We start from the raw sequence: 12,867 nt of genomic DNA, 5'->3' as shown, positions 1-12,867 counted from the left end.
TGAATTGGATTAATTCCCGAAATCCAACATGGTTCTGTTTATTCCATTGTGCTTATTTTTCTTTTCCTGGTTCATCCAGCAAAATTTTCCACCCAGTGGTTTTGCTGGCACTCTCACAAACTGATACCCAACACGGTTCAATAATTATAATGGAGAGCTCCTTTTTTTGCTTTTTTTTGTTGTTGTTTTTTTTTGTTTGTTTTCTTTTTCTTTTTTCCTCTTCTCCTTCTTTTTTCGGGGCTCTTGTTCACGTTTAAAGTTCAACAACGTTTAACACATTTCGTACTGACTTGGTCCACAGCCTGAAAACATCCTGTGCCTGACACGAGAAGGGAACCGCATCAAGATCATCGACTTTGGCCTGGCCCGGAAGTACAACCCACGAGAGGATCTGCGCGTGCTCTTCGGAACGCCTGAGTTCGTGGCTCCGGAAGTGGTGAACTTTGACCCCATCTCGCCCGCCACGGACATGTGGAGCGTAGGAGTCATCTGTTACGTTTTGTAAGTAGTGGGGGCGGGGGGGGGGTTGCACTGTTCTCAATCTCTGTCTCTCTTTGTGTCTGTCTCTTTCAGTCTCTGCCCCTGTCTTTGTCTGTCTGTCTCTCTCTCTCTGTCTGTCTCTCTCTTAGTGTGTGTGTGTGCGTGCGCGTATATGTGTGTGCGCGCTCGCGCGGCCGCGTGTGTGTATGCATGTGTGTGCGTAGGGGTGGGGGTGGGGCGGTAGGGATTGTTTTCTTCATTATGTATGTCCTCCTGCATGAATACCTTTTCCCTTCATTTATGTGTGTGCTATTTGTAATAGATGTTAAACAGATTAGCAAGGACAGATTGGAAGAATATGCAATGCCTAAAATCTTAATCCTTGAATAAAAACGTTTTGAGTTCTGAGTTCTCTCTCTCTCTCTCTCTCTCTCTCTCTCTCTCTCTCTCTCTCTCTCTCTCTCTCTCTCTCTCGCTGAATGTGTGAATGTCAGTGTGACGAAGATGAAAGAGGGGCTGCTCTTCCCCCCCCCAGTGAAAGGCTGCTATGGCTCGAACACATTTTATTATCCCCTTGTTCTACCTTTGCTCTCCAGACCACCGAGTTGTCCAACAACTTTGGAGTTTACTGTAGTTCTTACCTATTTCGTATTTGTTTGTTTGTTTTAATATAATTTTATTGTTAGCATCCCGTGAACTCCTGTTTGGCGGCTCCAGTCACTCCGCATTTCCCTGAGCCCAGCAAGAAAGAGAAGAAGCTTCTCTGTCTTCCATGAAAAACGGCTAAATCTGAAAAAAAGATTTCATCCCACCTTCCCTCTCCCCAAGTCTCCCTTCCCTGTTTTTTTCTACATTAGTCTGGCGTTTCACGTCAACCACTAAGATGTCCAACCTCTGTGGTGTTTACTGTCTTTCTCACCTCTTTGACTGGTTTTTACTGTTTTCATCACCTGCCAAAGTTCAAAGAAATGAAACCGCTTCAAGACTCTCGCCACACCGCATTTCACTGAGCCCAGCAACGGACAGACAGACAGACGTGGAGACGGATGATGAATAGTCCTTCACTGCTGTAGCGAGTTATGATTTACCTTTCATCCTCCTCCTTCTATTCTGACCCCCAGAAATATATCTGAAGTACCATCTGGATTCAGTACATATTATTTCCATGTATCCCAAACCTTCACCCACACCGTTTCCTGTTTTGGGTAAGAATCAGAGGGTGCGCGGTGTATAGCCGAATGGTTAGAGCGTTGGACTTCCGGGGTTCGAATCTAGGCGATGGCGCCTGGTGGGTAAAGGGTGGAGATTTTTCCGATCTCCCAGGTCAACGTATGTGCAGACCTGCTAGTGCCTGAACCCCCTTCGTATATATACGCACACAGAAGATCAAATATGCACATTAAAGATACTGTAATCCATGTCAGTGTTCGGTGGGTTATGGAAACAAAAACATACCCAGCATGCACATCCCCGAAAACGGAGTATGGCTGCCTACAGGGCGGGGTAAATAAACAAAACGGTCATACACGTAAAATGTTACATGTCTGTAGTGTGTATGTGTGCGTACCTGAAATCTGATTGAATGACGCAGGAAACGAATGATGAGCGCCCAGTGGCAGCCGTCAGTCCGCTCTACCCAGGTAGGCAGCCTGTTGTGCAAATGACCCATATTTGTAAAGCGCTTTGAGCTTGGTCTCCGACCGAGGATAGACGTTATATAAGTATCCATATCAACCAATCAATCAATATAAAGAGAGGTTCCTTTGGAGATGACACCTGTAGAGTCCTGAAATGGTTGTCGTGGTTATCTTGATTAAAAACACGATCAAGTCATTTGAAGACTGAAAGATAAATCACGTTTTATACACAACAAAATGTATCCGCGCCTTCTTCTTTCAGCACAGTTAAAATGTGTGAAAACTGTAATCAGGAAGACAGGTCCCACACACCAGGTCTGACCTAAGATGGTGTATAGTTTTAAATATTTATCCGTGTGGTTAAAATTAAGACGGTCGGTTCCATTCGACATCACCGGCAGAGACATTCAGAAGAGATTTTTCACTCTACTTGGGGATTTCCAGCGAGGAGAGATGAGTGGGAGAACAGAGATAGGCGCTGGCGGCGAGGCGCAACGCGCGTGGCTCTGGGGATGAGAGGGGTTCTGGCCGCGTGCCAGACTGATAGGGAACGACCCTTGAACTTTGTAGGTGATCAGTCAGCTTTTCATCCTCAGTGGTACCCGGCAGAATCGTTGTTTCTGCAGAGAAGTGAAGGCTTGCAGGGGAATGAACAGGTTGGGGGGGGGGGGGGGGGGGGGGGGGGTCTGTTTGCTGCCGGACCTGTCGGTAATGACTCCTCATGTCAGACTTAATCACCGTGAGCAATGGGATAGCTGATACTGGCCATTACTAGGGGAGGGAAGAGCTGGACCATACAGCAAAGATCCAACCAAAGGGTTGGGATATGTGGCTGTAATCATGAGATGTTTTGTTTTATCCTGCACGGTTGTAAGAATTCGCGAATATTTGGTAAATGCGAACATTTACTTTTATCGCTCTTCCAGACAAGAGTTGATTTCTTCAACGACAACAACAACAACAACAAAACAAACAAAACCAACTATACAGTATTATAGAGTAACATAATCTAAGAACAGCAAAGAGTCCTTATGATTCCTGATTTGACTTGCAGTTCCGTTCCATTTACAGTGCTCTCTGCTGACATTGTACAGTTGTTCAGCTTCGCAACTGAACTGCATGCTAAAGCAGAGAGCCGCTGTCCTAAAGCACAAAGAAAAAGTTATCCTCACATTATATAGAAATCATTCAACCGACCAAAAAAGATCAAAGCAGCACAGTTTCCGAGATGCCGATGACAAGGAACATCCCATGTTTGTCATGTAACACACTGCCTGCACGTGAGAGAATAACAGAAGGCAGACAGGAAGAGGTAAATCCATGTTGTTCAAAATATAACTGGCTCTGAAGACCATTTCATGGCAGAAATCACATGAAAACAGTTTTTAACGAAATCGAATTTTAACGTTTAAAAAGCATTCACACAAAGGCGGCGTTGGTGTGTTGTAAAGGAGGGTTTGTTGGGCCATTGTTCTTACCGCCTCCTGATCTTTAGGGAGTCAATAAGGGAATCAAGGAACTACACATGGTGCACATGGTAAGGTTACAACGTAAGCCTGTGTCATGGAACTCTTAAATCCTTTTGCCAGATTCTTCTTTTAAATCTGAAACCCTTTTGTTTTCGCTTCTGACAGGCTGTCTGGGTTGTCGCCCTTCATGGGGGACTCCGAACAGGAAACGCTGTCCAACGTGACCACGGCCACCTGGGACTTCAACGCTGAAGAGTTTGACAACATTTCCAAAGAGGCCAAGGACTTCATCTCCAGACTGCTCATGAGAGACCCCAGGAAACGCATGTCGGCCACAGACTGTCTGGACCATCAGTGGCTCAGGGTAAGTACAGCAACACTGAAGTCAGGGCCTGGAAGTAACTCGTCCGCTTAGGAAGCGAGAGAATCTGAGTGCACTGGTTCGAATCCTGGTACAGTCGCCAGTATTCCCCCACCCCACTAGACTTTGGGTGGTGGTCTGGACGCTAGTCATTCGGATAAAACGAGAAACCGAGGTCCTGTGTGCAGCATGCACTTAGCGCACGTAAAAGAACCCACGGCAACAAAAGGGTTGTCCCTGGCAAAATTCTGTAGAAAAATCCACTTCGATGGGAAAACAAGTAAGAAAACTGCAGGCAGGAGAAAATGAAGAAAAAACAAATGGATGGCGCTCTCAGTGAAGCGACGCGCTCTCCTTGGGGAGAGCAGCCCGAATTTCACACAAAGTGACAAAAAAGAGTAATACACTACAACACGGCTTTGTCGTTGGCCGTGGCTGTTAGACTGGGGCGCAACAGCCGAGTGGTTAAAGCGATGACTTTCAGTCTAAGGGTCCTGTGTTAGAATCCAGGTCGTGGCGCCTGGTGGATGAATGGTATAGATTTTTCCTATCCCCGAGGTCAGCAGATGTGCAGATCTGCTAGTGCCAGAACCCCTTATGTGCTTACACGCATGCAGAAGATCAATCAAACACGTTCACGCTGTTGAATCCATATCAGCGCTCGGTGAGTCATGGAAACACGAATATATGCAGCATGCACACCCCCGAAAACGGTGTATGGTTGTTTACATGGCGGGGTAAAAACCATCAAGCACGTAAAATCCCACTCGTGCATGCGAGTGAACGCGGGAGAAGCAGGCCCCGATTGCCGTGGCTGCAAGTGTGTGTGTGTTTGTGTGTGTGTGTGGTGTGTGTGTGTTCGTGGAGATGAAGGAGTGAGTGAGGATGGGCGAGGGACGAGTGATTTCTGTTGTTTTTAAGGTGTGTTCCCACACCACCTTTTCAGACCTCAACATGCAGTGAACAGCGTTGGACTGAAGTTGTTTTTTTGTTTTTTTTTTTGTTGTTGTTGTTTTTCCATTGGTTTACTGTTCGGTTCATTCGTTGCGGATTTATAGTTTGAAAACAAAATGTAAATATAGATTTTGTGTTGTGAATCAGAACAGGCTTTTCTTCTTCTTCTTCTTCTGCGTTCGTGGGCTGCAACTCCCACGTTCACTCGTATGTACACGGGTGGGGTTTTACGTGTATGACCGTTTTTACCCCGCCATGTAGGTAGCCATACTCCGCTTTCGGGGGTTGAGAAGAACAGCCTTTAAAAACTGGCCATGTGCGTAAATTATCAGTAGAACTGTTATCTCTATGTGAAATGATACACAAAAGTCAACAAACCCTACAACTCGAATGTATGTGTATTGCAGAGATCCGTGAAACGAGAGAGCCATATACCGGAGAGATCATTGTCCAAGAAACGTCTCAGAAAGTTTGTCTACAGGAGAAAATGGCAGGTGAGCTCAAGTGTGTGTGTGTGTGTGCGTGCGTGTGTGTGTGTGTGCGCTAGTTTATGTTGCCTGTGTATGTTCCTGTGTGAGCTTGTGGGTTTGCGGTTGTGTGTGTGTGTGTGTGTGTGTGTGTACCCGTGGATGCGTCTGTAAACTGATAGTTTCGCAAAATACTCCGGTATGGGAGGACAGCAGATATCTGTGGACCTCATGAGATGCCCTGTCTTTGCCAGATGGGTTCAAACATCATGATTCGTGTGCTGTGTAAAGTTTCCTCTTATATTTTAAATCTGCAGGAAAATATCATTTAGACCGAACGTTAGTGTGTTTATTTGTCAGAGATCGTGTGTGTGTTAGTAACAAAAAAAAAATCATGTTTATTTAAGTCGTTAACATGAATGTTGAAGATTCGGTTTAATCTTTGAAAAAGAAGGAATGGTTGTTCGATATAGGTGGATGTTTCTGGTTTGCAGAAAGCGATCAATGCGATGCTGGCGTTGAGAAGAATGGGAGTCAGTCTATCGTAGCCACGGATGTAGTTCGCACAGGTGAGATTCTTTCTGTTATCTTATCTGTTCACCCTGTAAATTCCATCTCACACATGGGCATCCCCCCCCCCCTCTCTCTCTCTCTCTCTTTCTCTATCTATCTATCTATCTCTTATCGTGTCTACTTTCACACGATCTCCGCGTCTCCGCTTAACAGACTCACTAACGTAAAGCACGTGCGTGCGCCAAAGCCATGTTCACTTGGATTCGCACTTGCGCGCGCGCGCTCGTCATCGGCGTACACACGCCCTTGAACACTAAGCCTATCAGAATACGGTAACTACAGACTTAGTTCTCGATGCACATTTTTTGTTTTGATTTGTTGATATTGCATAAGCATGGCAGAGCAGCTGGCTGGCGTTTCACAGGAAAGTGACCTTCACCTCTGACGATATTGTTTCCAGAAAACATCGCCCAGGAACCAGGCTAGCCATCACTCTCATCCTGTCGGAGACTCTTTAAGTGTTCGTTGTGACATCATCCTACCAGCAGCTGAGAAGACGTCATCCGTGCGGCTGACGTCACGGGAGGTCCAGACGAAGGCCTCGTTTCGGCAGCCACAACCACTCACCGTGCCATGAACTTCACTGTTTCGTCACAAGAGTGTCTCCCGAGTCGCTAGCTGCTTCGATCTTCATCTTCCTCCATCATTGAAGGCCTTCCTCCCTCATCCATGGCGGTGGTCCCGTCTCGTTATTTTTAACCCCCCTTTCTTCTTGTTTCTTTTTGAAAAGTCTCCAGTGAAACTTGAAGCAGATTTCAAAAGCCTTCAATGAACTTTTGACTCCGGAAGATTAAGGAAGTTTTTGTTTTTTGTGTGTTTTTTTTTCAATCCAAACGACTACAGGAGAGGGTTGCGTTTGTCGGCGTAACAGATTAACTTTTTTAAAGATCATCCGATCTGTACGGATTTGAGGAAGATTTCAATTCACAGTGACCTGAAAAAGTTGCATTAGTCATCAGCGCATTGCACGAAATAGGAAAATAACACACACACACACACACACACACACACACACACACACACACACACACAGAAATTTGCATAGAAAACAATTTGACTGAACTGTATTACTGTACAGAACACTCCTAAATAAACAGTAGCAATTGAAACATTAAGACAGCTATAGAAACAAAACAACTTATAATGTTATAACACACACCAAAACAACAGACTTGATAACTTCACAGTGGGTCATATTTCACGACTATCTTCGGATTACTAAGTTGGACTTTTTTCTTTTTTTTAATTTACGGAAAGTATTGTTTGTGGTAAAACTTTGTAGATACTTTTTCTTTCTCCAGGTGGTTGAATTACCCACCGTGTTTTGCGTAAATAGAGTGACTTCACGTGTGCAATTTGGTATTTAAACCCTGTTGGTGAACAAAGTGTACTTGACATAACTGATTATTATTAAGAATCATGTCTTGATCCATGTTCATGAGCAAAGTCTAAAAACTGGACATGACTAATGGTATCAACATTCAGTTTCGGTTTAGATATTTATGATTTTACATTTCCTAGATTGTCACGTTCTGAGAATTGTATTTCCCTTTTTGTTCATGTGGTAAGTGAAGTAAAGCAAAGTAACTTATCAGTTCTAGGTTTTTTGTTTTTATTCATTTACCCTTTTTTTGTAAATAGTGTTTGTGTCTGATTGTAGCAGATAAGATTATGCACAAGTATGTGTGTGTGTGTGTGTGTTTGATTGATATATGAATCCGTCCCCCCATGTGTGTGTGTGTGTGTGTGTGTGTGTGTGAACATTTGCATGTGTTGGGGTGCATGTTTGTGTGTGTGTAAGTGTGTGTGCTTAAATGTGTGTGTGTCTCTATGTATGTATTTGTGTCTGTATGGTTTAGTTAGAGTAAGAGAACTTGTGTACCTATATATTACCGTCTGTTACCAGAAATTCATTCTCGAATTTTGGGACCGAAAATTGTTTACCCTGTTTAATTAATTCACTGTTTGATTTGGTGGTCGTGGAAACATTGTTTGTCTCTGCCCCACTATCTTGCGTGTTTAGCATGTTGCTGTGTACATGTGACTGAAATCTGTTGGTGCTGTTTTATCCCCGCCCTCTCGAACTACGTTTTTTCTGTTTCAATTTAATGTCGGTTTTTTTTTTCGTTCAGAATATCCTAACAGCGTCTTTATATTCATGATGTAAACGCATTATTTCTCATTAATGTTTTTAAATTGATATAGATCAGCGTAGACTAAAGTGTTTTATAACCAAAGTGTGGAATCAAAATGTTTGCTACATAAAAATCGGTGTCAAGATGATGGCTTTTGTGGTTCAGCAGCATTCAATGCCCCATCCACATCCTTTTTGTGCTTTTAACATGGCCTTATTCTTCGTCCAGACGTTTTTTTTCTGTTCTCACTGTTCTTTTTTCTTTTCGCCTTGACATATTGCAGCATCTGTCTGTTCATGTGCCTTTAACATTGTATTATTCTTTGCCCAGACTTTTTGTCTTTTCTGGCTTTTCTTTGCTCTTTTCGCCTTGACATATTCCAGCATCTGTCTGTTCTTACGGAACTTTACCATCACCCACTTTTTGGAGTCACTGAAAAAAAGGGGGGGAAATCAGAGTTTGTTATGCCGTTGGTTTTTGCAAAGGCATGGTTGCCGTACACCTCTTCCCGACGGTTGTTTTAACCGTTTATGGTAACTGGTTGTTTGTTTTTTGTTTGTTTGTTTTTTGGTTGTTGTTTTTAACAGGGTTATTCTTGTTGTGTAACTGTAAATAAAGATCCTCTCTTCGTTGTTGCCCCTGTGTGAATTAACCCCCACTCCCCAGGTCCTTAAGAGAGGAAGACGGACAGACAATGGAAGCAGGGGCATGTTCTGTCCATCACCAAACACCTCAGCAGCTTGCTGCCTGTCCCTGCCCCGTGTGTGTCCTCCCCCCAACACCCCTCCCTGATGTAAATATCACCCAAGATGTGTAGAACCTGTGTGTCTTAATTATTCACGCGGTGCGCCCAGGAAACTGCGTCCTGCAAGAAGATATTACCGATCTCGCCTTGTTTGGGTCAATGTATATATTGTCAATTAACAAAGCCTACCCCCCCCCCCCCACCCCCACCCCCGCCCCTAACCTTAAAAGTGCTTGTCTGTCTCTTGCTTTAACTGCATGCTATAGTTTTCCTGTTTTTAAAAGCAACCCACGTTTCTGAGGAGGCGTCTTACGGTACTGAGTGCGGTTTGTGTTCCCTCCTGTCTGCCACATCTCCCTGAATGAAGGACGAGGCCGGAGCGAAATGGAATCTTTCTATTCCGCGTCTTTTCACCTTTGGAAACAGGCGAACAAAGAAAAAGTAATAATGAAAGTCCAAAACCAAAATTGTCAAAGAGCGTGGTATGTCGAATCCCACAGCCGTCCAGAGAGCCCTCATGTGAACGAAGTGGAAGAATCCTTTGTCGGCCCTAGAGAAACCGTGAATAGCAAGCTAGGACTAGACTCTGTCAATGAGGGGATCAATCACAACTTTTCACTTGGAACAATGACCTTGAGAGAGAGGGAGAAAGAGGTGTGTGTGTGTGTGTGTGTGTGTGTACGTGAGTGTGTTGTGTGTGTGTGTGCGTGTGTGTGAAAGAGAGCAAATTATGTATGAGAGTGAGAGAAACATCAAAACATGACCAATTTTACGTCTAAAGTATTGTCCTGTCTTTTACTGATTAAAAAGGAAGAAGCTGCATGAGGTGTGTAGTGTGTGTGTGCGTGGTGTGTGTGTGTGTGTGAACACGCATGTATGCGCGAGTCATTCCTGGTTACACATTGAATCGAACTATCGATTAACCGTCAACGCTCTCTCGGCCCAAATACCTCGCCACATGATGTTTTTTTGAGTCATGGAAACCACCAACAGTTTTTTGCTCTGGGAGTCCAAATGCAGAGGATGGACGCAGCAGCTTTTGTGCACTATATACATGACATAACCCCCCCGTGATCAGTGAGTAACCTTCAGTGTAATCTTATTGTCGCTGTGTTGTCAGTGCCTCAGCCCTCGTTTACTGAAGGGTAGACGGCGATTGCGTTTGTTGTTCTTTCATGTTGTGCAGCTATGTACCGTTGTTGCATGTCTCTCGCTTTCAGGTCTGTCGGCGTCTGTTTTGCTGGTACATATGTATATACACTCCTTTCTTAACACACAAAATTAATATAGTTTGAAAGGAATGCAAATCCAATAGGCCTGTGTATCAACTTCTGTTTCACTTTTTGTCCTTTCTTCTTTCACATGTGTCAAATAAAAGTATGTAAACCCTCTCCTTCACCTCTCTCTCTCTCTCTCTTTCTCTCTCTCTCTCTCTTACACTTTTATTGTTAGATAGTCTAGCGTCAGCATGGGTTGCACTCATTATGATATCTAGAAATTATTAATGATGAGCATAGTGTGGTACGTCTGCTGATTGTTGCAATTTGCAGTTTTTATGTGTATGTTTTAAGAGTAGCGCAGTTCTGTCAATAGACACCAGTTTTCCCCATAATAAAAATAAATCCATATATATATACATATACATATTATATCTTATTTGTCTTGACTCTGTGCCATTACATATGCGTGTGTATGTGTGTGTGTGTGTGAATTTGGGACACAAACAAAATACACACGACCGTCTTCGGTACCTCAGTGCGGAGTTACGGGCACTGTTGTTGAAGGTTCAGACCAATGCCCATGAAAAGAGTTTGTAGTTGCCTAAATGTGAACATACCACACCTCTTCTGAAGTTCTTGCATTGGTTCACTATTCAGCCCAGGAAGTCTTGTACAGTCTTGTCACGTAGTCTGAAACCTAAATGGATCTCTGTAGCAACATCGTCATCATCAACGTCCTCCACCTTCATTATTCAGCAAACGCTCTTCAGTCAGCTTCTATCTGACGCTGGCCCAGCATATGTCTGTAGCGGTCTTCGCAGCTATACCCCATATCGAAATCTCCGGAAGTGTGAACTGCTGGGGCTGGAATTCGGACAGAAATAGCACGTAGGTGTGTGGTCGTGTATGGAGGGAATTCTGGATGACTGGCATGAGGGGAATTACATTGAGACGGTACGCAAAAGGGCCAGTACACACACGCACAAGCAAGCAAGCAAGCAAGCGCGCACACACACACACACACACACACCACACCACACCGCACCACAGATATTCAAGCTGACACACTTCACTGGTGCAGCCTGACAAAAACCACAGGGTCAAGAAGTTCTGTGTAGTCCATTGAGGTCTCTGTTTGATACACCGAAAACAGCGTACATTTACACAAGCTGTCCGTGCAACACACCGTGAGAATTGGAGGTGAACTCACACAAGGTAACAGAGCAGGGATGAATGCAGTTTGAAATGAACAGAGTTAAGCTTATGGTGTACAAGGAGGACTTTAACTTCAAAATGAACTGGTTGTGGTTCACAGAAACAAATGAAACATGCTTAAAAAAACTGACAATTTAAAAAAAAAAAAAATTTAACCTGTGAACTCACTACTCTTCAACCACGTTATTGAGTTATTGACAAAACCGAAATACGACTTTGATGGATAAAATGACTGAGCTAGTCAACGACCTGACCAACAATAAAAAGTAATATCTGAAGGGGCATAAAAAGCCAAAAATGGCTAAGTTGTATATAACCACGCCCCAGATCCTGATCCTGACGTTACTGGTTGTCTACAATATGGACTGTATGATTGTATTTTGCGAATATGCAATGGAAAACCGGAAGTGTATGAGTTGTGTAGCGTTTACTCTGAACAATGGCCTGTGTGTGCAGTTCTAAAAAGTGGCGGAACTTGGATATTAAAAATAGCTGCCACCATCTGTTTTTCCACACACACCCACACCCTGCTTGTTGATCGCCTGTTGTGTGGAGGGGAAAGAATGCACCCGGTGACTTGTCGTCAGAGGCCTGGAAGGACGGTGTTCGAAACGATTTTCGTCGATGGAGAGGACCTGTTGACCTGTTATACATTATGGGTGGGGTGTAGGTGCTGGTGTGTATTTTCAAATCGCACAGATTACTTTTCCACGGAAATTAGGTAAGGTCCCAGGATTTAGGATACTGAAAAAGAACGTTACCGTCATGACAGAATAGAACAACACAAACTGCCTGATTTCATTCTTTTTCCAAGTTATTACGGTTCTGAGTCCACTGTTTCTTTCTGTCCGTCTCTGACCCTCCATTTGTACAAGTGACCTGACTGTCTGACCTCCCTCCCTCCTCCCCACCCTAACTCCCAATTTAAGGCACAAGAAAACGTCAGACTTTCGAGAACGCCATACTGGTGGTACTGCATGGTTTACACACACACACACACACACACACACCTCTTTTGAAGTCCTTGCATTGGCTCACTATTCAGCCCAGGGAGCGTCCAGTACAGCCTTAATTGTCACGTCATCCCAAACCTTAATGGATCTCTGTAGCAACATCGTCGTCGTCAGCATCTTCCACCACCATTCTGCAAACGCTCTTCAGTCAGCTTCTGTTAAGCGTTCTTAAACAGAAGGGAGGGATATGCCTTAATCACAGTAATGGGTAAAGAGGTTTGTTTTCAGGCCTGACCTGAAAGACTCCAGGGACTGTGTCGGAGAGAGTATATGATAGAGAGTTCCAGAGCTTAGCAGCTGAGAAAGAAAAGGCTCGTTGGCCATTTTGGCTATTACCTATTGCTAGAATGTGTGCAAAGATTTTTTGCTCCAGCCAAATTTGGTTTCAACAAAGTATTTCGAGGGAAAATCCATTTGTTTGGTTTAACACAACCACCACACCCACACCCCAAACTCACACACACACACACACACACACCAGAAACACAGTAACACATAAAAATGTCAAGAGCCAGAGTGAAGGATAAAATCGTCAGTTCAGAAACTACGTCATTTCACACTCGTCATTGACTTATCCGTTCAGTTTTGACGTCGTCAT

General features: G+C 44.0%; 1 protein-coding gene across 4 annotated transcripts in view; it reads left to right on the top strand.

The window, feature by feature from the left end:
• LOC143301629 (myosin light chain kinase, smooth muscle-like) overlaps positions 1–10,472 on the top strand; it is a 181,271-nt gene extending 170,799 nt beyond the window's left edge. For all 4 annotated transcript variants that reach the window (XM_076616050.1, XM_076616049.1, XM_076616048.1 and 1 more), the window contains 5 exons: positions 302–501; positions 3,752–3,950; positions 5,309–5,395; positions 5,863–5,937; positions 6,342–10,472. In XM_076616050.1, the coding sequence (XP_076472165.1) occupies positions 302–501; positions 3,752–3,950; positions 5,309–5,395; positions 5,863–5,916 (540 nt within the window). In that variant the 3' untranslated portion in view covers positions 5,917–5,937; positions 6,342–10,472. The remainder of the gene's footprint in view (positions 1–301; positions 502–3,751; positions 3,951–5,308; positions 5,396–5,862; positions 5,938–6,341) is intronic.
• Positions 10,473–12,867: the final 2,395 nt, after the last annotated feature.

This window comes from Babylonia areolata, chromosome 27 (assembly GCF_041734735.1).
Source record: "Babylonia areolata isolate BAREFJ2019XMU chromosome 27, ASM4173473v1, whole genome shotgun sequence".
In the NCBI taxonomy this organism is placed as follows: domain Eukaryota; kingdom Metazoa; phylum Mollusca; class Gastropoda; order Neogastropoda; family Buccinidae; genus Babylonia; species Babylonia areolata.
The sequence above is the reverse complement of the archived record's forward strand: the minus strand, read 5'-3'. Positions and strand labels throughout refer to the sequence as shown.